Here is a 25000-nt window from a genome sequence, read left to right on the forward strand (position 1 = left end):
CTGTGTGTGGGTGTGTGTGTGCGTGGTCTGTGGTGTGTGTGTGGGTGTGTGTGTGTGGGTGTGTGTGGCGTGGTGTGTGGTGTGTGTGCGTGGGTGTGTGTGCGTGGGTCTGTGTGTGCGTGGGTGGTCTGTGTGCGTGGGTGTGTGTGTGCGTGGTGTGTGTGCGTGGGTCTGTGTGTGGTGTGTGGTGTGTGTGTGTGTGTGTGTGGTGTGCGTGTGTGGTGTGTGTGTGGGTCTGTTGTGTGCGTGTGTGTGCGTGGGTGTGTGTTGCGTGGTGTGTGTGTGTGTGTGTGTGTGGCGTGTGTGTGCGTGTGGTGTGTGTGCGTGGTGTCTGTGTGGTGGTGGTGTGTGTGTTGCGTGGGTGTGTGTGTGGGTGGGTGTGTGTGCGCGTGGTCTGTGTGTGCGTGGGTCTGTTTGTGTGGTGTTGTGTGTGTCGTGGGTCTGTGTGTGCGTGCGGGTGTGTGTGTGTGGGTGTGTGTGTGTGGGTGTGTGTGGCGTGGGTGTGGTGTGTGGTGTGTGGTGCGTGTGGTCTGTGTGTGTGCGTGGGTCTGTGTGTGTCTGTGTGTGGTGTTGTGTGTGTGGGTGTGTGTGTGCGTGGGTGTGTGTGTGCGTGTGTGTGTTGTGTGGGTGTGTGTGTGTGTGCGCGGTGTGTGTGTGCGGTGGTCTGTGTGTGTGCGTGGGTGTGTGTGTGCGTGGGTCTGTGTGTGCGTGGGTGATGTGTGTGCGTGGGTGTGTGTGGTGTGTGTGTGCGTGTGTGTGTGCGTGGGTGTGTGTGTGCGTGGGTGTGTGTGTGCGTGGGGTGTGTGTGCGTGGGTCTGTGTGTGCTGGGTCGGCGTCTTGTGTGTGCGTGGGTGTGTGTGTGTGTGGTGCGGTCTGTGTGTGCGTGGGTCTGTGTGGGGTGGGTCTGTGTGTGCGTGGTGTGTGGGTGTGTGTGTGTGTGGCGTGGGTGTGTGTGTGCGTGTGTGTGGTGTGCGTGTGGTGGGTGTGTGTGTGCGTGGGTGTGTGTGTCTGCTGTGTGCGTGTGGTCTGTGGTGCTGTGGTGTGTGTGTGTGGGTGGGTGTGTGTGCGTGGTGTGTGTGTGCGTGGGTCTGTGTGTGTGTGGTTGTGTGTGTGTGTTGTGTGTGTGCGGTCTTGTGTGCGTGGGTGTGTGTGCGTGGTGTGTGTGTGGGGTGTGTGTGTGCGTGGTCTGTGTGTGCGTGGGTCTGTGTGTGTGTGTCTGTGTGTGTGGTGTGTGTGTGCGTGGGTGTGTGTGTGTGTCTGGTTGTGTGTGTGGTGTGTGTGTGTGGTCTGTGTGGGTGTGGTGTGTGTGCGTGGGTGTGTGTGTGTGGGTGGGTGTGTGTGTGCGTGGGTGTGTGTGGGTGGTGTGTGTGTGTGTGTGTGTGTGGTCGTGGGTGTGTGTGTGCGTGGGTCTGTGTGTGCTGTGGGTGGTGTGTGGGTGTGTGTGTGCGTGTGTGTGTGTGTGCGTGGGTGTGTGTGTGCGTGGGTCTGTGTGTGCGTGGGTCTGTGTGTGCGTGGGCCTGTGTGTGCGCGGGGCGCAGAGGTGTTGAGGTGAGTTATTGCTTGTACAGGTGAGTGGTGTTGCGCTGCAGGATCCTGTCGTGTCTTGGAGCCGTGAGTCTGTGGGGGTTTATTAGTGTTTGATGTATGGTCCTGTCGTCCGCCGCCGCGTTCTGTTTTTACAGCCTGATTATGGCCTCTTCCCCCGACGCCACGACTCCCCTCAGATCTGAGCCCCACCGCCGCCGCCGCCCTCCACCGCCCCGCCAAACGCCAACCGCCAACGCCAAACGCCAAACGCCAACCGCCAACCGCAGACCCGACGCGCCCAGGGACACAGGGGGCGCTGTTTGGGCAGGGCCGAGGCTCAGGGGGGCGACAGATCCCACTGCCCCACAGGAAGGAAGGGCTGGGTCTGTGTTTGTGGACAGTAGGGGGCGCTGTGTCTAAATCTGGTCTAAACGTGTTCTGAACCTGGTCTAAACCTGGTCTAAATCTGGTCTAAATCTGGTCTAAACCTGGTCTAAATCTGGTCTAAACGTGGTCTAAACCTGGTCTAAATCTGGTCTAAATCTGGTCTAAATCTGGTCTAAACCCGGTCTAAACGTGGTCTAAAACAAACAGTAGGGAGCAGTGTCTGTGTGTGGACAGTAGGGGGCGCTGTAGGGAGCAGTGTCTCTGTGTGGACAGTAGGGGGCGCTGTAGGGAGCAGTGTCTCTGTGTGGACAGTAGGGGGCGCTGTAGGGAGCAGTGTCTCTGTGTGGACAGTAGGGGGCGCTCTGGACAGTGATGGAACATAATAAAGTAAAAGTAGTAAAGTTCTGTTCTTTACTTTTTGAAGTGTTAAATACTTTTGACTTTTCCTTCAGTATCTGTACTTTCTACTCCACTACATTTGTGAACAAAACTGAAAAGTGTTTTTATGATCATGTGACACCTGCTGAAAAGACTGAAGTTTTATTTTTAACAATAACAAATAAAAGCAGCTGAAATAAACAGATGGAGTCAGATGTTTCTGAAGAGTCGCTGCGCAAAATACTTTTACTTTTACATTTTTAAACTGGAACTTTAATTTTAAACTCATTATTACGACTTTAAAACTCATTATTACGACTTTCTGTGAGGCTTAAATTTTTTATTTACTGGAGGAGATGAGCTTCCAAACTTTAAGACTTTTACTTAAGCAGATTTTTTTCATGTGATACTTTTACTTGAGTATTTTTTGCTCTGGTATTTGTACTTTTACTTAAGTAAAAAAAAAATTGCACTTCTTCCACAACAACTGTGAGAACTGTAGGGAGCAGTGTGTGTGTGTAGGGAGCAGTGTGTGTGTGTGTAGGGAGCAGTGTGTGTGTGTAGGGAGCAGTGTGTGTGTGTAGTAGGGAGCAGTGTGTGTGTGTAGGGAGCAGTGGTGTGTTGTGTGTAGGGAGCAGTGTGTGTGTGTAGGAGCAGTGTGTGTGTGTGTGTGTGTGTAGGGAGCAGTGTGTGTGTGTAGGGAGCAGTGTGTTGTGTAGGAGCAGTGTGTGTGTGTTGGGAGCAGTGTGTGTGTGTGTGTGTGTAGGGAGCAGTGTGTGTGTGTGTAGGGAGCAGTGTGTGTGTGAGCAGTGTGTGTGTTACGGGAGCAGTGTGTGTGTGTGTGTGTAGGGAGCAGTGTGTGTGTGTGTAGGGAGCAGTGTGTGTGTGTGTGTGTGTGTGGTGTTGTAGGGAGCAGGGAGCAGTGTAGGGAGCAGTGTGTTGTGTGTGTGGTTGTGTAGGGAGCAGTGTGTTGTGTAGGGAGCAGTGTGTGTGTGTAGGGAGCAGTGTGTGTGTGTGTAGGGAGCAGTGTGTGTGTGTGTGTGTGTAGGGAGCAGTTGTGTGTGTGTGTGTGTAGGGAGCAGTGTGTGTGTAGTGTGGTGTGTGTAGGGAGCAGTGTGTGTGTGTAGGGAGCAGTGTGTGTGTGTAGGGAGCGGTGTGTGTTGTGTAGGGAGCAGTGTGTGTGTGTGTAGGGGGCATGTGTGTGTGTAGGGAGCGAGTGTGTGTTGTGTAGGGAGCAGTGGTGTGTGTGTAGGAGCAGTGTGTTGGTGTGTAGGGAGCAGTGTGTGTGTGTAGGGAGCATGTGTGTGTGTAGGGAGCAGTGTGTGGTGTGTAGGGAGCAGTGGTGTGTGTGTAGGGAGCGGTGTGTGTGTGTGTAGGGAGCAGTGTGTGTGTGTAGGAGCAGTGTGTGTGTGTGTGAGTGTGTGTGTGTAGGGAGCAGTGGTGTGTGTGTGTAGGGAGCAGTGTGTGTGTGTGTTAGGGAGCAGGTGTGTGTGTGTGTGTGTGTGTAGGGAGCAGTGTGTGTGTGTAGGGAGCGTGTGTGTGTGTGTGTGTGTGTGTGTGTAGGGACAGTGTGTGCATGTGTGTGTAGGGAGCAGTGTGTGTGTGTGTAGGAGCATGTGTGTGTTGCAGTGTGTGTGTGGTGGGAGCGTGTGTGTGTGTGTGTGTAGGGAGCAGTGTGTGTGTGTGTAGGGAGCAGTGTGTGGTGTGTGTAGGGAGCAGTGTGTGTGTGTAGGGGTGTGTAGGAGCAGTGTGTGTGTGTATGGGAGCAGTGTGTGTGTGTAGTGGAGGGAGCAAGTGTGTGTGTGTGTGTGTGTAGGGAGCAGTGTGTGTGTGTAGGGAGCAGTGTGTGTAGGGAGCAGTGTGTGTGTGTAGGGAGCAGTGTGTGTGTAGGGAGCGGTGTGTGTGTGTGTGTGTGTAGGGAGCATGTGTGTGTGTAGGGAGTGTGTGTGTGTGTAGGGAGCAGTGTGGTGTGTAGGAGTTGTGTAGGAGCAGTGTGTGTGTGTTAGGGAGCGTGTGTGTGTGTGTTGTAGGGAGCAGTGTGTGTGTGTGTGTGTGTGTGTGTCAGAGCAGTGTGTGTAGGGAGCAGTGTGTGTGTGTAGGGAGCAGTGTGTGTGTGTAGGGAGCAGTGTGTGTGTGTGTAGGGAGCAGTGTGTGTGTGTAGGGAGCAGTGTGTGTGTGTAGGGAGCAGTGTGTGTGTGTAGGGAGCAGTGTGTGTGTGTAGGGAGCATGTGTGTGTGTGTGTGTGTGTAGGTGAGCAGTGTGTGTGTGTAGGGAGCAGTGTGTGTGTGTGTAGGGAGCAGTGTGTGTGTGTGTGTGTGTGTAGGGAGCATGTAGGGAGCAGTGTGTGTGTAGGGAGCAGTGTGTGTGGTGTGTGTGTGTGTGTGTGTGTAGTGTGTGGAGCATGTGTGTGTGTAGGGAGCAGTGTGTGTGTGTAGGGAGCATGTGTGTGTGTGTGTGTAGGGAGCAGTGTGTGTGTGTAGGGAGCAGTGTGTGTGTGTAGGGAGCAGTGTGTGTGTGTAGGGAGCAGTGTCTCAGTAGGGAGTGTTTGATTTATACTCCAGTCACTCCTCTCAGTGTTTCTCGGTCGGTGCAGGAGCTAAAATAACACTGGATCGTGTTAAACAGAGCAGAGTTTATCAGAGTTTATCAGAGTTTATCAGAGTTTATCAGAGTTTATCAGAGTTTATCAGAGTTGTAGTTTTGTCAGGGCTGAGACGTCGTGGTGCAGTGAGTTCAGTTTTCACCCCCAAACTGGAGGGTTAAAGGTTCATGTCGACTTTGTGTCTCTTTGTGTTTGTAAAATGAGCACATGGGTTTTTTTTTTTTTTTCTTTGTGTTGTTTTTATGTCACAGAAAAACATGTTCTTTCCGTGAGTGGGCTCGCCTCTCCACAGATCTGACCTGTAACTCACTCTGGTTTGGTCTCCATGGAAACAGAAAGACAGAAACATTCCAGATTATTTGGAATTAAAACTCTAAACACAGAATAAACCAGGATGAAAGCACAGACTGAACCAGGTCTAAACCCGGACTAAACCTGGTCTAAACCCGGTCTAAACCTGGTCTAAACCTGGTCTAAACTCAGTCTAAACCGGGTCTAAACCCAGTCTAAACCCAGTCTAAACCTGGTCTAAACCAGTCTAAAGTCTAAACCTGGTCTAAACTCAGTCTAAAACCCGGTCTAAACTCAGTCTAAACTCAGTCTAAACCTGGTCTAAACCTCACTGGGTCTAAACCCGGTCTAAAAACCTGGTCTAAAAACAGTCTAAACTCAGGTCTAGAACCGGTCTAAACCTGGTCTAAACTCAGTCTAAACCCGGTCTAAACTCAGTCTAAACTCAGTCTAAACCTGGTCTAAACTCAGTCTAAACCCAGTCTAAACCTGGTCTAAACCCAGTCTAAACCCAGTCTAAACCTCAGTCTAAACCCAGTCTAAACTCAGTCTAAACCCAGTCTAAACTCAGTCTAAACCTGGTCTAAACCCAGTCTAAACCTGGTCTAAACTCAGTCTAAACCCGGTCTAAACTCAGTCTAAACTCAGTCTAAACCTGGTCTAAACTCAGTCTAAAAGGTCTAAACCCAGTCAGTCTAAACTGTCTAAACCCAGTCTAAACCTGGTCTAAACTCAGTCTAAAACTCAGTCTAAACCTGGATCTAAACCAGTCTAAACTCAGTCTTAAACCTGGTCTAAACTCAGTCAGTCTAAAAGTCTAACCAGTCTAAACTCAGTCTAAACCCAGTCTAAACCAGTCTAAACAGTCTAAAGTCTAAACCAGTCTAAACTCAGTCTAAAACTCAGTCTAAACCTCGGTCTAAACTCAGTCTAAACCCAGTCTAAACCTGGTCTAAACTCAGTCTAAAACCCAGTCTAAACCTCAGTCTAAAACTCAGTCTAAACTCAGTCTAAACCTGGTCTAAACTCAGTCTAAACCTGGTCTAAACTCAGTCTAAACCCAGTCTAAACCCAGTCTAAACCCAGTCTAAACCAGTCTAAACCCGGTCTAAACCCAGTCTAAACTCAGTCTAAACCTGGTCTAAAACCCAGACTAAACCTGGTCTAAAAGTCTAAACCAGTCTAAACCCAGTCTAAAAGTCTAAAGTCTCAGTCTAAACCTGGTCTAAACTCAGTCTAAACCCAGTCTAAACCCAGTCTAAACCCAGTCTAAACCCAGTCTAAACCCAGTCTAAACCCAGTCTAAACCTGGTCTAAACCACCTGTAACTTGGTCTGATTTGGTTTCCATGGAGATAGAAACATTCCAGAGAAGTTTTTTTTTTTTTTGAGCCTGATCCAGATTCCTGAGCTTCCAGTTGTTCCAGTTTGACTCAGACGTGTTTGAGTTTGTCGGGAAGGAAGTTCTGCTCTCGTTAAACCTGACGACGGCGACTCTGCACGGACCAGATCTGCGGAGCCCCGAGTCTTTCCGTGTCTTTTCGTGATGAGACTCGTTGTTTTTTTTCGCGGAGCTCTCGGGTTTTGGGGAGTTTCCAGGAGTCGCGCCTCCTCCTCAAAACGCGTCACACGACCTGAAATCTGCACGAATCCTCAGAAACTTTTGATCCGGTAAAAACACCTGAGACACAAACCCAGGTGAGTTTATAATATTCAACAAACTAAAACCTTTTACTCCGTCTCCAGTTTTCTTTAAATATTCTTCATTTCTTTAGTTGTGGCTGTGGATGTTTAAAATAATCAACTTTTCATCGTAAATATATCTAATCTCTGGTCTAAACGTGGTCTAAAACTGATCTAAACCCGGTCTAAATCTGGTCTAAACCTGGTCTAAACCTGGTCTAAACCTGGTCTAAATCTGGTCTAAACCCTGGTCTAAACCTGGTCTAAACCTGGTCTAAACCTGGTCTAAAACTGGTCTAAATCTGTGAAGCCCCGAGTCTTTTCGTGTCTTTAAAATGTCTTGATTTCTTTCTCTTTCTGTGGATGTTTAAAATAATCGACTTTTCGTTATAAAAATATCTAATCTCGATCTGATCTTCGTATTTTGATCTGTTCACGAGTCGAGAATCAAAAGCTCGTGATGTTCAGAGTCGTTCCAGAGTTTAGATTTAATATCAAATAAACTCTTCTCCGCAGATGTGACTTGTATGAGGCAGAATCGAGTCATTACAGTTTTATTTTTATTACCGGTTGAACAGAAGATTTTTTTTCGACACAAACACGATTTAAAAATGTATTGTGTTTTTTTTTCTTAAACGTCCGGACGACATCGCGACTTTCTGAAACGTTCTATAAACGGTTTTATCGACGTTTGAGGAGGAATTCGTGTTCAAAATAATAATAATTTGTTTAGTTTATTTTTGTGCACACATTTTAAAAATCTGTTTCTAAACATTCATCGCAAAAAAACTAAATCCAGCCAAGTTCAGACGACTTGAATTCAGAAAATTTGATCATTATTTGAGTAAATTTTGCGTGGAACAAGACTTTTTGTACTTAAAATATGAAAGGCAACACTTTATTTTAAGATACACTTATTAAAATCCAACTTTCTGCTTATTAACATAGTTGTAGATGGTTAATTTGTCATTAATTAGTGTTTATTCAGACCTTATTAACGTCTAATTCCCCATAAATTTATTCTGCATTTACACTTTGTAAATTTGTCCATAAATTGTTTTGTACAATTATCAATTCATATTCGAACTATTAATATTCCGTGTGTCATTTGTCCGTTCATTTTTCTAAATAAAACCAAAAATAAGAAAACGAAAAAACTAATATTTTCTTCATTATTTGTGTCCAAAACCAAAATGACAAAACAGATAAAGATTTAGTTTTTCAGTTTTTAGTCCTGGTTTAGTCCTGTTTCAGTCCTGGTTTAGTCCTGGTTTAGTCCTGAGTCCTGGTTTAGTCCCCTGGTTTAGTCCTGTTTAGTCCTGGTTTAGTCCTGGTTTGTCTGTTTAGTCCTGGTTAGTCTGGTTTAGTCCTGGTTTAGTCCTGGTTAGTCCTAGTCCTGGTTTAGTCCTGGTTTAGTTCCTGGTTTAGTCCTGTTTTAGTCCTGTTTTAGTCCTGGTTTAGTCCTGGTTTAGTCCTGGTTTAGTCTTGGTTTAGTCCTGGTTTAGTCTGTTTTTAGTCCTGGTTTAGTCCTGGTTTAGTCCTGTTTAGTCCTGGTTTAGTCTGTTTAGTCTTGTTTAGTCCTGGTCTTTTAGTCCTGGTTTAGGTTTAGTCCTGGTTTAGTCCTTGGTTTAGTCCTGTTTAGTCCTGGTTTAGTCCTGGTTTAGTCCTGTTTTAGTCCTGGTTTAGTCCTGTTTTAGTCCTGGTTTAGTCTGGTTTAGTAGTCCTGGTTTAGTCCTGGTTTAAGTCCTGGTTTAGTCTTGGTTTAGTCCTGGTTTAGTCCTGGTTTAGTCCTGTTTTCAGTCTGGTTTAGTCTGTTTGTTGGTTTAGTCCTGGTTTTAAGTCCTGTTTAGTCCTGGTTTAGTTTAGTCTGGTTTAGTCCTGGTTTTAGTCCTGTTTAGTCCTGGTTAGTTGGTTTCAGTCCTGGTTTAGTCCTGGTTTAGTCCTGGTTTAGTCCTTGGTTTAGTCCTGTTTCAGTCCTGGTTTAGTCCTGGTTTAGTCCTGTTTTAGTCCTGTTTAGTCCTGTTTAGTCCTGGTTTAGTCCTGGTTTAGTCTGGTTTAGTCTGGTTTTAGTCCTGGTTTAGTCCTGGTTTAGTCCTGTTTTAGTCCTGGTTTAGTCCTGTTTTAGTCCTGGTTTAGTCTTGTCTTGTTTTGTTTAGTCCTGGTTTAGTCCTGGTTTAGTCCTTGGTTTAGTTTTTAGTCCTGGTTTAGTCCTGTTTAGTCCTGGTTTAGTCCTGGTTTAGTCTTGGTTTCCTGGTTTAGTCCTGGTTAGGTAGTCCGTTTTAGTCCCTGTTTAGTCCTGGTTTAGTTTAGTTTAGTCCTGGTTTAGTCCTGGTTTAGTCCTGGTTTAGTCCTTGTTTGGTTTAGTCTGGTTTAGTCCCTTTTAGTCCTGGTTTAGTCCTGGTTTAGTCCTTTGTTTAGTCCTGTTTTAGTCCTGGTTTAGTCCTGGTTTAGTCCTGTTTAGTCTGGTTTAGTCCTTTTAGTCCTTGTTTAGTCCCTGGTTTTAGTCCTTTAGTCCTGTTTAGTCCGTTTTAGTCCTGGTTTAGTCCTGGTTAGTCTGTTTAGTCCTGGTTTAGTCCTGGTTTAGTCCTGGTTTAGTCCTGGTTTAGTCCCGTTTTAGTCCTGGTTTAGTCCTGTTTCAGTCCTGGTTTAGTCCTGGTTTAGTCTTGGTTTAGACCTGGTTTAGTCCTGGTTTAGTCCCGTTTTAGTCCCGTTTCAGTCTTGGTTTAGTCCTGTTTTAGTCCTGTTTTAGTCCTGGTTTAGTCCTGGTTCAGGCCATTATCCGTTTTTGTTTGTTTGTTTTATTTTTGTTTTGTTTTTTTCATTTAAACACAAAATCAAAAATTGAAAAAACAAATCATTATCTGTTTTTTGTGTGTTTTTTTTCATTTTGGTTTTGGAGACAAATTTTAAAGTCCATAAAGTCAAATGGTCTTAATTTAAGTCATTTTAATTTAAGTAGATTTTGTTTTTTTCCAGTGTTTTATATATTTTCCAATATTCCTGAAGTTTTCCTTTGGAGGTTATGATAATCACACACTCACTTATCGTTCCAAATAAAAGAAGAACAACAACAGTGTTTTTCAGACTAAATAATTATGTCGTACACTTTTCTTTGCACTCGTGTCGTTTTGTCGTCTTATAGAAACTGTTAAATTGTACTTTTCAGTTTCTGCTGGTCACATTTTTAAAGATGTTTTATTTAAAGAAGGAGGTGAGTTTCTTTAACAAATCGAAAACGCCACAGATCTGCTCATTTTAGAGTTTGTGAGAAATGTCGTCCATAAAGGAGCCAGAGTCTCACAGGTGCACAGTTCACGTTTATAAAATCTAAACTATTATCTGAGTTTTAGTGCTCGAAGTCAAACATCACAACGACTTTTACAACAGTAATTATGTCATTAAATTTTACGACTCTGAGGAGGCGGAGCTGCAGGTCGGTGATCCCCGATTTACACAAAAGTGTCCTGGTCTCGTCCTGACTCCAGGTCCTAGTGTCAGAGCTAAAAACACTTTTGTGAATCATAATATTCATAATTTCATCAGAATCTTAGACTTGGAACCCGTCACAACATCAGTTTATAAAGTCCAGAAACTCAAATCCTGCCAAGATCAGACGACTTCAGTTAAGAAAGTTGATCAGGATCTGAGAAAATTTCACTTGAGTAAAATGATCTGCCAATAGAACAAGACTTTTTGTACTTAAAATATAAAAATACATTTAACTATTTACATTTAAGATTAAGAGAAACAACAACTCTTTTCTTTACACTTATAATAAGAAACTAAACTGAACATTGAGTGTGTTTACAGCACATCAATAACCAATATGATCGGGTTTTTTGAGTTTCTCGGTTTCTTCATGGTTCATGTAAACACAGTAACCTGGTTTCAGTGTCCTGGTTCTTAGAAACTGAGTTACTGTAGCTGGTTTATTCTGATAGTAACTGTGATACTGTGACATGTAAACGCAGTATCACAGTTACTGCAACATAAAGTTGAGTCACATGTGTCCAAAAGACACTTTCCAGCCTTTCACCACAACAGTAGAGACATAAATAAACTGACCAACATAAATAAAGTGACCAAACGAGTGAAATGACTAAAATAAAGACCTGCACTCGTGCGACCTGCACTCGTGCGACCTGCACTCGTGCGACCTGCACTCGTGTGACACTGAAAAGATAAAACATGAACTATCTCCTGTACAACACACAGACAGAACAGACTCACCATCATCAGCACCTCTTCTGTCACAAAAACAACTCACATAATCCACAGAGTCGAGTCATTTAGTCCAAAAGAAACTGAATCACATCAGCGACACAAGGAGCAGCTGTTTTTATCACCACTAACAGTTTATGCTAATTAGCCAAACGGTCTTAAGTTTCGTTTCTGTAAAACGTAAACAAATGTGATCAGAGCTGAATGATCTGATCAAACGGGCTGATGTGTCTATAGTGTTTATGGTTTATATGTTGTAAAGTTGAGTTTATTTATTCTGTGCAGTGGATTGTGGGAGATCTCGTAGCTCGTTAGCTTCTTATGCTAAAGGAGCTCACGGTTTGTATTTTTCCTGGTTTATGAAATTTAAGTTAATTTTTGTGCTTCCGCATTTGTAAGATTATGTCAAGAAACCGAGACATTTCATCTGATCATGTAGACGTGGATATGAGTCCTGGTTTCTCAGTGAACATGTAAACACAGTAACACGAACACTGACACACCCGGGACACTGATGTGCATGTGACACACTCAATGCTTTAATTAAGAAAAACTCTTATTCCGTTTGATTTGTCAAGTTGAATCTACACAAATAAAGTAAAATATTCTTTGTTTAAGTCATTATAACTCACGTAAAAACACTTTTTGCAGCGTCTGTATTAACTCACTCATGTTTATCATTTTAATTCTGTTTTAATAACTCACATTGATCTCTAAAGCCCATTTTAATCAAACTGAAGCAAATCTCTAAACGAAGGATTCAGTTTCATTCAAATAAAGAATAAATAACTCTGGCCCCAAAACTGAACCTTGAGGAACACCTCAAATAAATGAAACTTTTCCATTCAAGTGCACAAACTGGAGTTTAACGCTCCTCTGATCTAATAAAAACAACACTTCTGTAACAGTAAATCATGATGAGTAATATCGGTGTCATAAAACGTGTCAATAATCAAGATTTTTGACACTGAAGAGAGTTAAATTTAAAAGGCTGTGGTGTAATCTGTATATCTGTATAATCTGTATATCTGACAAAAGCACAGTGTTAAATAAACTAAACAAATAATAACAATAACAAAAGTATGTTCGTGTTGTTTCAGACTCTGTGGTTTTGTTCCGGTTCAGGAGTTAAAAACTGTGGAGTTAAAATCTGCTGAGTCATGGCCGGAGCTTACGGTAAGTTTGTTTTCGCAGGTTTATTTTAGTTTATTTGATTCTGGAAACGTTTCATAAACGTCTCGTGACGTTTGGACTGTGACGTCTGCGCAGAGGAAAGATAAACTGGTCCAGTCATTACAGAAATATTTACCGTAAGGAAGAATAAAGAATAAAGACAAAGTATTTTAATCACGGCACCGAGTCGCTTCAGGTTCATGTTTCACTGAGGGTTTTTTTGTCTCATTATATAAAGATGGAAACGAGACTCATGAGTTTGTTTTCTGGAATGTTTCTGTGTGAATATTTAAATTAAATTCAGAGAAGCACTGATAGGAATCTGGTATCAGTATCGGTTGAACGATATCGGTTCTTTTTACAAAATCAGGACTAAACCAGGACTAAAAACCAGACTAAAACCAGGACTAAAAACTAAACCAGGTCTAAAACCAGGACTAAACCAGGTCTAAAAACTAAAACCAGGACTAAACCAGGTCTAAAACCAGGACTAAACCAGGACTAAAACCAGGACTAAACCAGGTCTAAAACCAGGAAAACCAGGACTAAAACAGGACTAAAACCAGGACTAAAACCAGGACTAAACAGGTCTAAAACCAGGACTAAACCAGGTCTAAAACCAGGACTAAACCAGGTCTAAAACCAGGACTAAACCAGGACTAAACCAGGTCTAAAACCAGGACTAAACCAGGACTAAACCAGGACTAAACCAGGTCTAAAACCAGGACTAAACCAGGTCTAAAACCAGGACTAAACCAGGAATAAAACCAGGAAAACCAGGACTAAACCATAATTAAAACCAGGACTAAAACCAGGACTAAACCAGGTCTAAAACCAGGACTAAAACCAGGTCTAAAACCAGGACTAAACCAGGTCTAAAACCAGGACTAAACCAGGACTAAACCAGGTCTAAACCAGGACTAAACAGGCTGCATAAAACATGACTACAAAACTCTCTTATACGTCCACGGTAAAAAAAAAAAAAAAGGCTGTTGAACAGGTTGTATTTAAAAATAAAATTCAGAGAAAATGATCAGTCTTGTATCGGCCCGGAAATATTCTCAGAGTTATTTCCCGTTGGTTTAGAGTTATTATAATATGTTTGGAGATGTTCCAGTTTATTTTTATTGAATTAATTGAAGGTTCAGAGATAATTGAGACGCCATCACAACATTCTATTGTCCAATATTATTATTAGACGCGAGCCGCTCAAAGGAGCATTGTTCAGGTGCAGTCGAGGTGTAATAAAAAGAATAACAAAGTGAACTCTTGGCTCTAGTCACGCAGAAAAATGATCAGGTTCATCGTTTTCGAAATGACCTTTTGGAGAGTTTGCGTTAAAGTCCAAAACGTGATCAACAGACCCGACTCTGTCCTGCAGACGAACGTTCACTTAAAAACAGACTAAAATAAAAAGAGAACAGGAGCTGGAGATGTGACCACATTTCACCACGACTGCTCCGAGCCATAAAAGCATCTTCCTGGTTACGGCTTTAGAAATAAAGAAAGTCTGAACTCTGAGGAAGTCTTTGAGTCCTGATCCGGGACGTTCTCAGACGACGCCCAGAAGGAAGACGACTGTTTCACCCGACACTTTGACAAACCGAGCCTCACGAACACAAAATGCAAAAATAGATTCAATAAAACTTTAAATAAAAACATTACTGACATTAAAAGAATTAATTTTCCTTAAAAAGAACAGTGTGTAATAAATTTATTTATATTTTATTCTTATTTATCTATTCATTTATTTATTTATTAATTTTTTCTACCCATTTTTCTCTTTTTTTTTTTTTTTTTTTTTTTTACAGTACATATAGTCACTGAATATAAATTATTGTGCAAATATTGTTTAGTGAATATGTAAATATGTGTATGTGTGTGTGAGTGTGAATTGGCTTGTTATTATTATTATTTTTATTTTATTTTATTTTTCACAGTTATATGTTGACCTGTGTTAATAACGTTCAGTTTATGTGAAAATTTTTTGTCTGAAAATTTATAAAATTATTGGAAAAAAAATAAAACCACACACAGATTAAAAACATTGTAACTGAAGCGTCCGTCAGAATAAAAAACTGAAACGTTACGACTTCAAGAATTAAAATCACCAAACGAAATCAAACAGTTTCACTTTCTTCAGCACGAACACGAAATCACAGACGCGACTCGACTCTGATCACTGCACAGACAGAAGAACCACACCAGGTCTAAACCAGGACTAAACCAGAACTAAACCAGGACTAAACCAGGACTAAACCAGGACTAATCTAGGACTAGACCAAGACTAGACCAGGACTAAACCAAGACTAAACCAGGACTAAACCAGGACTAAACCAGAACTAAACCAGGACTAAACCAGAACTAAACCAGAACTAAACCAGGACTAAACCAGGACTAAACCAAGACTAAACCAGGACTAAACCAGAACTAAACCAGGATTAAACCAGAACTAATCTAGGACTGATTCCAGAACTAAACCAGGACTAAACCAGAACTAAACCAGAACTAATCTAGGACTGATACCAGAACTAAACCAATCTTCAAGTTTTATTTTGGTGTTTTCTTATTTTTTGGCCTAATGGCTCTGGCGTCTTTGTTTCATAGATTTTCCTAATCTAGAGATCTCTCCCAGGCCCTGTTCAAACCCTCCTCACAGTTCACTGCAGTACGAGTCTGTACGAGGCTCCGCCCACATGCTCCACACGACAACTCTCCATAAAAACACAAAAACACGACACAAAACTGAACACAACGACAAACCTGATGTTTGTGCAGGAGTTTCATTAGTGCGACGCACGAGTGTGTGGGACAGTGCTCTGAAGGGGGAGGGACTCAGCACAGAGAGGAAAGGGAGGCAGGATTGATCCACAGAAGAACCAAAAAGGAAACATTTGTCTGACTAAGAAATCATCCCGAGTTTACAGAGAACATTTTGTATGTGGAGCGACGACAAAACAAAATCCTGATCCCTCGTTTAACCTGAGTTATGAATTTAAAAAGTCAACACCAAAGTGAAAGTCTCCAACTGTTCACCAAGAAACACCTTCCACTGCAAAGACCAAGACGTGATGTTTGTGTAAAACCACAAGAACAAGAAAGTGCAGCTCAGTCTGTTTGTCTTCTGCTCCTCTACATTAACAAACGGGATTTTGTTTTGTCGTCGCTCCACATACAAAATGTTCTCTGTAAACTCGGGATGATTTCTTAATCATCATCATCATTTCTTTTCCTTTTTGGTTCTTCCTGTGGATCAATCCTGCCCATCACCTTCACCTTTCACTATTTTTCAATTCCGTTGGGAAGAGAAAATATGACAATATCAGAACCAAAAACAAAAGTGAAATGGTTCAAAAGACTTGAAAAGATCGACTTTGTCAATAGACACGTCCCAAAACAAACATGGAGGTTTGATGTTCACTTTTTCTGAAAATCCTTCCCAGTCTGGATTGTGCGATGACCTGAAGTCTGAGATTCTTGATGCGTCTATTAACTGAACAGATTCTTTAAAGTAAGAATCGTGTGAAAAATAAAATTTTAATGATTCCCGTTTGTTTCTTCAGCGTCCGAGCTCCGGATCGCCATGTTCGGGAAAAGCTTCAAGGACATGACGACTTTGGCCAACTTCATCTCGGGGAAAATGGCGTCTCCAGATCAAATCAGGACGTGCTACGTTCACGGGATCTGGAAGCGGACGCCGTTCATCGTCTTCAAGGCGAAGCACTGGCAGAACAAAGATAAAGTCAAACACGAGATCAAACAGTGCGTCGCCAACTGCCCCCCCGGCCCCAACGCTCTGCTGCTGCTGCTCGACCCCGAACACTTCACCGACGCCGACGCCGACAGACTCCACTTCATCCTGGACTTCTTCGACAAAGACGCCTTCCAGTTTTCGCTGGTGGTGACGACGCAGGACAGCAGCAGCCTGAACACGCGAGTACAAACTTTAATCCAGAGGTGCGGCCAGAGGCACCACAGAATCGACCTGAACGTGAAGAGACGCCCCGTTCACAACATCCAGGAGCTGATGCAGAAGTGTGAGGACATCGTGAACGCAAACCGCGGGCAGCACCTGAGCCTCAGCACGGCCCCGGGGTCCGAGCGCCGTCCAGGGTCAGACGAAGAACAACAAACTCCTCCAGATTTACTCAAGCAGAGCCTCCAGAAGCCGGAGGAGCTTCAACAGAAACCTCTTCGTTATGTAGAGCCTTTCTCCTTCACACAGCCCCTCAACATTGTTCTTTGTGGAAGGTTCCAAGACTGGAAAACCATCGTGTTTCACGCCATTTTAAAACCAAATCTATCATCTGAGTCATCTGAGGATTTCCTTAATCAAAGAAACATATGTGGGCGTAGAGTTTCAGTTTTAGGTCTTCCTGCTTTATGCAGAAAACCCATGGACACTGCAAAGACAGAGGTTCTGAAGTTGATCTCAGAGTGTCGTCCTGAGGGGGTCCACGCCTTCGCTCTGGTTCTGCCCGTTGGGCCCAGCAGCACTGAGGACAACCTGGAGTTAGAGGTTCTCCAAAGCGCCTGTGAACCTTACGAAAACGCGTTCACCATGATTCTGTTCACAGTGGATTCTGAAACTGAAGCTGTCGCCGTCAGTAGCTACGTCCAGTACAACACAGAGATACAAACCCTGTGTCGGCGATGTGCAGGGAGATATTTTATATTTAACATGAGTGACAACACACAGGTCCCAGAGCTGCTCAGGATGGTGGGGAACATCGGAGAAAGTCGGAGAAAGTCTCTAACAGAAGATCTGCTCCTCTCTACAGCTCCGTCTGTGCACAGAAGCAGAACTCTGAGAGTGGTGATGGTCGGGAAAACCGGCTCTGGGAAAAGCGCCACAGGAAACACCATTTTAGGACGAGACGAGTTTTCATCCAGAGTATCTCAGAATTCTGTGACGCGATCGTGCAGAAAAGCAGAGGGGACGGTGGACGGGCGGTCCATAGAGATCGTGGACACGCCCGGTCTGTTCGACACCACTTTATCAAACGCTCAGGTCCAACAGGAGCTGGTGAACTGCATCAGCCTGTTATCTCCCGGACCACACGCCTTTCTAATGGTGCTGCAGATCGGACGCTTCACCAGAGAGGAGCAGGAAACCGTCAGACTCATCAGAGAGTTCTTTGGAGAAGGATCTGAAAAGTTCATCCTGGTTCTGCTCACCAAAGGAGATGAGCTGAGGAACACCACCCTCGGGACTTACCTCGGGGAGGACACGCTCGTCCGAAGGGTGATCAACGACTGTGGAGGGAGGTTCCACGTCTTCAACAACAACGACCCCGAGAACCGCCAGCAGGTCCGAGAGCTCGTCCACAAAATCGACTCGATGGTGAACGAAAACGAAGGAGGCTGCTACACTTCAGAGATGTTCGAAGAAGCAGAAGACGCGATAAAGAAAGAGACAAACAAAATACTTATAGCAAGAGAACCGGAGATCGAAAAACAAAAAGCAGAACTGGAAGTGAAACTTAATCAAGATCTCAGAGAAGTGCAAGAGAGGAAGTCTGAAATCCCAGAAAAACTCTCACGAATCACTGAAGATCTCAACGAAATCGAGGAGAATTATGAACGAGAGGAGCGCAGGAGGAAGATGGAGCAGGAGGAGCGGGAGCAGGAGGAAGAGAGGAGGAAGCTCGAGGAGGGGATGCAGAGGAAACGGTTTGAAATCAAGTGCAGAAACTTACAGCAGCAAATCGAGTCGGACGAGAAGACGACCGCTCTCCCCGAAATCATGAGGACGACGGTGGCGCTGGAGGAGATGAGGAAGGAGATGGAGACGAGGGAGAGGGAGCGGCGCGAGTGGTGGGAGAAACGCTACGAGGAGGACGAGCGGCGGCGCCTCGAAGAACGGGAACGACACGACAGGATCCAGCGAGAGTACGACGAAAAGCGGCAGAAGTACGACGAATACGAAGCCAAACGGCGGAAGGAGGAGATGGATCGGAAGCTCAAAGAGGAAAGTCTGCTGGAAAAGTATCGACTGGAGCTGGAGAAGATCACGCGAGAGCACGAGTACGAAGCCCGGAAACAGGCCGTGAGGTCGAACAAGTTCCAAGAGAAGTACGCCGAGGTGAAGGCCAAAGAGAACGAACGCCTCAACACGGACTTCCAGTTACTGAAGATAAACCAAAGCAAAGTGAACAAAGACAACTACAACCTGCTGAGGGAGCGGCAGAAGAAGGAGATGAAGAAGGCTGCAGAAGGTTTATCGAGGAGGAGACCAGGACGAGCAGCTGCAGAAGGAGCTGGTCCTGCTTCAGACCAAACACGAGAAGGAGGTCCAGGTCTGGATCAGGGACCGAGTCAACTCCGCCGTGGAAAACCAGGCCTGCAGCATCCTCTGATCTACAAAACAGGACTAAACCAGGACTAAACCAGGACTAAACCAGGACTAAACCAGGACTAAACCAGGACTAAACCAGGACTAAACCAGGACTAAAGCAGGACTAAACCAGGACTAAAGCAGGACTAAACCAGGACTAAACCAGGACTAAACCAGGACTAAACCAGGACTAAACCAGGACTAAACCAGGACTAAACCAGGACTAAACCAGGACTAAACCAGGACTAAACCAGGACTAAACCAGGACCAGGACTAAACCAGGACTAAACCAGGACTAAACCAGGACTAAACCAGGACTAAACCAGGACTAAACCAGGACTAAACCAGGACTAAACCAGGACTAAACCAGGACTAAACCAGGACCAGGACTAAACCAGGACTAAACCAGGACTAAACCAGGACTAAACCAGGACTAAACCAGGACTAAACCAGGACTAAACCAGGACTAAACCAGGACTAAACCAGGACTAAAGCTAAACCAGGACTAAACCAGGACTAAACCAGGACTAAACCAGGACTAAACCAGGACTAAACCAGGAAACCAGGACTAAACCAGGACTAAACCAGGACTAAACCAGGACTAAACCAGGACTAAACCAGGACTAAACCAGGACTAAACCAGGACTAAACCAGGACTAAACCAGGACTAAACCAGGACTAAACCAGGACTAAACCAGGACTAAACCAGGACTAAACCAAGACTAAACCAGGACTTAAACCAGGACTAAATGGTGTTAAAGTTTCCTTGCACTTTAAGAGAAATGTTTTCTGTGAATAAAGTGAAGTGTAATTTTCTATAAATGGACGTCAGTGTTTTCAGTATTTTTCTGTATTTTCGTGTTTATTTTTTTTGTGCCGTTAATGTTCAGATTCTGTTCTGTTTGTGTGAAAAACAAGACACAGTAAAAAAAAAGTTTAACTCAAACTCGGTGTTGTTTTTTTGTCTCTGAACACAAACACTTCAGATTCTAAAATGTGATGATGCTTTTTTTTTTTTTTAACTCTTGATCACGTTGAAATTTACTATGAAATACACAAAAGGTAAATTCACAATCATTTATTTCACTAAAACCCAGAAGCTGCTGTACAATATTTCAACATGAATCTGCATTTTAATGTTTTTCCTGACCTCATCTGTGTTAAACACGTTCGACCTGTAGATTTTATGTTTATTTATGTTTTAAATCTGGAGAGTCAAACTCAAATTCTCAGTGGAATAAAATTTAAAGTTAGGACGAAATCGTGGGTCAAACTAAATATTTATAAAAAAATGTCAACAGCCAATGTCGGGAAGTTTACTTTTCAAATGTAATCCCTACAGATTACAGATTACAGATTACAGACTCCAAAATGTAGTTTGTAACAGAATCCATTAAATAACTTAAAGTGAGTAATGTAATCTGATTACTTTGGATTACTTGATTTGCTGTAGAGAAACAAAGACGAGGAAATCTTCACATAAGAAGTTTTGTCTGATAAAAGAAAATAAAAAGTCCAAACTTTACTGAACCAAATTAAAAATATTATTGATAGAAAATGAGGAGACTCAGTCTGCACAGTATGGTCCTGTTTGAGACATAGTTGAGACCTGGTTTAGTCCTGGTTTAGACCTGGTTTAGTCCTGGTTTAGTCCTGGTTTAGACCTGGTTTAGTCCTGGTTTAGACCTGGTTTAGTCCTGGTTTAGACCTGGTTTAGTCCTGGTTTTTAGACCTGGTTTTTAGACCTGGTTTAGTCCTGGTTTAGACCTGGTTTAGTCCTGGTTTAGACCTGGTTTAGTGTTCGACAATGAGTGGAATTACGGGGGGAAAAAATGTGAAAACAGTTAAATTCCTCTGTTTAATCCATTTATTTCAACAAAGTAACTGTAATCCAATTACCACTCACTGAAACAGTAACTGTAACTGAATACAGTTACTCATCATTTGTACTCTGATTACTCCGGTACTTGTAATCTGTTACTCCACAACACTGTCAACAACATCTGCAGGTTTTCTCTTATTTGTAGATCTGTAATGTTAAACTTTTTCTTATTCAAATAAATATTTAATAATAGTTTTGCTTAAACAGTAGGAATGTATCAATAACCGAAATCTGGTGATATCGTATCATCAAAGTTCACACAATAATATCATGGAGCATCACAATATGTCGAATCACAAAAGTGTCTTTGTTTAAATGAAGAGTTAAAAACACAGAGGAACTACATCGACCATGATCCTTTGCTCCACTTCAGTGCAGACGACAAGAAGAAATAACAGTTCTGACACTTAGTCTCTGTTCAGTCTGCAGGTTTAACGCTCAATTCCGATTTTTTTGTGAAATCTGATGTTTTTTCGAGGTCGTTCACATTTCCAGTTAAATGTGACTTGTGTGTGACTCCAGTGTGAACATTAAACGGTCCAAAAGTGTCCCACATGTGACACTGGAGACACGACGACGTCAACCGCAGCGAGCGTCTCTGTGTTTACACAAGTTGAACAAACATGGACGCAGCATCGAGCACCTGGAGATTTTAAAGTTCCTCTCGTACCGGAGCCACAACATGAACAACTGACTTGTTTTTAAGGAGGAGATTGAGAAGGAGAAGGAGAAGGAGCAGGTTTTTGGTGGTGGTGTTTTGTGGTGAGTGGAGATGTGCTTCACTTCAGTCACATGGATCATGAACAGTTTTCTCTACTTCAGTGCAGAATAGTGACGTTTGTGTCTTGTTGATGACGTGTAGGTGGATGAATGTGACCTGACTGTTCACACTCAAGTCACATGTTAAAGATCAGATATGGATCAGTTTCAGGAGCACAGATCCAAGTGTCCTGGTCACATGTGAAAACATCACATCTGTGTGGTTCAGACGTCATTAAAAGATCAGATACAGAAACAAAGAGACAAAACATCAGACTTGGGAAACTTCAGGTGCATCTGAACTCAGACTTTTATGTCTTTGGATTAAGTCTTGTCGACTCATTTTAAGAAGAAAAAGTCAAATATTCACAGTTTTGTTCGCAGCCTCATCAAAATATCACAATAAATATCGTATCGTGAGGTTCATACTGTGACGATATCGTGTCATGACACTTGGATGTCTGTAGTTTATCTGCGTGCGGTTTGCAGCTCTAATACAGATTTAATATGATCCCGCGGACCAAATATAATTGTATCGTGGGCCAAATTTGGCCCCCGGGCCTGAGTTTGACATGTCTGTATTAACCCTTTAACGTCGACTGTCACAAAAATGCGACAAACTGTTTAGATCGAGATAAAAGTGGAGACAGCGGCTGTGTCCCCAGTGCCGTTCGAGCAGAAGCAGAACCTTCCCAAGAAACTTGGACAAACTCTTGTTTCTAGTTGTTGCAAATTTTCTACATAACAATATTTGTATTTATTTAATTTTATATATTTTTTGTTGCTACAGTTAAATTAATAATCTCAATTTAATTTATCATCTACTTTAAGGCAAAAAGTGTATTTTACAGTGACAGTACGAGTTTGATTTTCTCTCTGCTGTTTCCAGACTCTGTTTCCTCCTGTTTCCTCCGCCTCAGTCTCCAGGAAGAACAGCTGATAAGTAAAGGTCAATCAAACACAATCGATCAACACAAACATCTGTGGTGTTGAGGTTCGTGTAGAAACACTCTGTCCCTGACTCATTAAATAAATAAACTAACAAACCAGACCAACCTGCAGAGTCTCCAGGTCATGACACGAGTTTACACAAAGAACAAAGCGGCGTTTAGATCAACGTTTGAAACGTCTGGAGTTAAATCTCTTCCAATGTGTTTAAAATTCACCAAATTGTCGTGACGTCGTCCTGAAACATCAGGAGCTCACAGAGAAACAAACTCTTCAGACATTTATTTATTTATTTGTTTATTTATTTATTTATTTTTATCAGTTTTATTTTCTTAGTACTGCTATTGATTTTTATTATTTTTGGTAATTGATTTTATTTATTCTATTAGTGTCTTTATTAAACATAATTCTGCCGGTTTTTTTTCTTTTTAAAGTAAAATGTGAAGCGTGTTTTGTTTATAAAATTTGCTCTACAAATAAAGTTGAGATTGAATTGGAGACGTAACATGTTTGTTTTAGATCAAATTTACACTTTTACAGTTAAACTCTCAAAACGTCATGAAATACAGACGAGAACTTCAGACTGAACTCAGACGCAGTTTTCAGACTCTAAGTGGCACTTTTTTTCATGGTTTGGGTGTTTCCTGTCACTTCTATGTTCAATGTTTTTCGTGACGTGTGCAGAGGTTCAAGTCTCGTGTGTCACTTCTACTGCGCATGTCTCCTGCACAAAGAGCCTCTGTTCTGCTGCAAATAGTGAAATATTCAGCTGAAAACAATAATCGAGCAGCAGAAAGAAAGTTTGGAGTGAGAGAGAAACTTGTGACACTGGGAGGCGCAGCATGAAACTTTCCTGAAGTCAGTGGACGGATGAACAAAGTCTGGACTAGTGACGGGCATTTGATGAAACTTTCTTAATCGATCGTCGGAAGAATTAACGATCGATTATCGATTAATCATGAACGTTTTTCTATTAAAATGATCATCATTATTATTACTATCTGCACTAATCTGCATCAATAAATTCAACTTTACGACATATAAACATAACGACTCTAGATCCACATCAGCTGTTTGACATTATAATGTGTTTAATTCAGTTTTGTTCAAATCTCACAGAAACAAAACTTAAAACCACATCACTAATTTACATAAACTAAGTGAAGATAAAACTCCAGCTCTTGTGTCGCTGATGTGGTTCAACTTGTGTTGGATTAAAAGACATGACTCAGGTGAATACAGGTCAGTGTGACCAGATTTGTGTTTGTCAAAACCAGGACAGCGTACGGGGGGAGGGGGGCGGGGCCTCGTCATCCACATTGAGCGACTCTCACCTGGAAAAACTTTTTCCCACTGGACACAGAAACATATGTGCTGCTTTATCCACTGTGCACATGGACTCACACTTGTCCCAACGCAACGGAAAGTGTGGAATTTCTTCTACAAATCCTGGTTAAATCCACATTTGTGCTTCGGTTCGTTACAGACTGACCCACTGTTTGTGTGTCGCTCCTTCTGATGCAGAGACACATGTACACACCTGTTTGGGCACGACACACACACATACATTCAGTTTGTCAATTAAAATTTACATAATCAATGAAATTCTTAATGATCAATTATCGATTAATCGATTAATCCTGCCCATCCCTGGTCTGGATTCAGTGACACCGAAACCATCCTGTCGGGATTCAGAAACACCTGAATAATTCTAAGTGGAGAACTTCATATACATATATATATATATATATATATATATATATATATATATATATATATATATATATATATATATATATATATATATTATATATATATATATATATATTTATATATATATATATTTATATATTTTATATATATATAAATATATATATATATTATATATATATATATATATAAACATGACATAAAATGTCCCAAGAGTCAAGTTTATGTAACGTTTGACCTTTAACCTTTAACTAAGAGCAACAACATTTGATCTTTGTATTTTTCCATCAGGGACTAAACCAGGACTAAACCAGGTCTAAACCAGGACTAAACCAGGACTAAACAGAGACTAAAGCAGGACTAAACCAGGTCTAAACCAGAACTAAACCAGGACTAAACCAGGACTAAACCAGAAACTCTCTGTGCACTTGAAAACACCTTCATGCTTGAAAACCTGAAGTGTGTAAATCTGTTTCATCAGTTTTATGTTTTTATTTGTTGTAGTTCGCAGATGTTTTTATGATTCTAACATTTCACACTCATCGATACTAAAGAACAGACTCGATACTCGATACCGATTCTTTGATTCTTTGTTGAGACGATCTTCTGTGAATTTACACTTGAAATGGTAGAACTTTCTTTTCTGTTCCCGTGTGTCTTTAAATCTGTGTGTAATCCCTGGTTTAGACCTGGTTTAGTCCTGGTTTAGTCCTGGTTTAGTCCTGGTTTAGTCCTGGTTTAGACCTGGTTTAGTCCTGGTTTAGATCTAGTTTAGTCCTGATTTAGACCTGGTTTAGTCCTGGTTTAGACCTGGTTTAGTCCTGGTTTAGTCCTGGTTTAGATCTAGTTTAGTCCTGATTTAGACCTGGTTTAGTCCTGGTTTAGTCCTGGTTTAGTCCTGGTTTAGATCTAGTTTAGTCCTGATTTAGACCTGGTTTAGGCCTGGTTTAGTCCTGGTTTAGTCCTGGTTTAGTCCTGATTTAGTCCTGGTTTAGTCCTGGTTTAGATCTAGTTTAGTCCTGATTTAGACCTGGTTTAGTCCTGGTTTAGATCTAGTTTAGTCCTGATTTACCTGTTTAGTCCTGGTTTAGTCCTGGTTTAGT

At 42.5% G+C, this 25000-nt stretch overlaps 2 protein-coding genes across 2 annotated transcripts in view; one reads left to right on the forward strand and one right to left on the reverse strand.

Annotated features, from left to right (window-relative positions):
• Window positions 1-25000, reverse strand: part of prdm6 (PR domain containing 6) — a 182688-nt gene that overhangs the window by 41635 nt on the left and 116053 nt on the right. The window lies entirely within an intron of this gene.
• Window positions 15876-18649, forward strand: LOC110168952 (GTPase IMAP family member 8-like). Its single transcript, XM_020934448.2, has one exon. It carries the CDS (start codon window positions 15902-15904, stop codon window positions 18647-18649), a length of 2748 nt encoding a protein of 915 aa, XP_020790107.2. The 5' UTR covers window positions 15876-15901.

The sequence above is a fragment of the Boleophthalmus pectinirostris genome, unplaced genomic scaffold, assembly GCF_026225935.1.
Source record: "Boleophthalmus pectinirostris isolate CB_2022bp ecotype Guang Dong unplaced genomic scaffold, ASM2622593v1 HiC_scaffold_4, whole genome shotgun sequence".
Lineage (NCBI taxonomy): Eukaryota > Metazoa > Chordata > Actinopteri > Gobiiformes > Gobiidae > Boleophthalmus > Boleophthalmus pectinirostris.

Bases quoted from the DNA above. Each gene is read 5' to 3' on its own strand.
- LOC110168952 (XM_020934448.2), top strand. From the start codon at position 15,902: ATGGCGTCTCCAGATCAAATCAGGACGTGCTACGTTCACGGGATCTGG.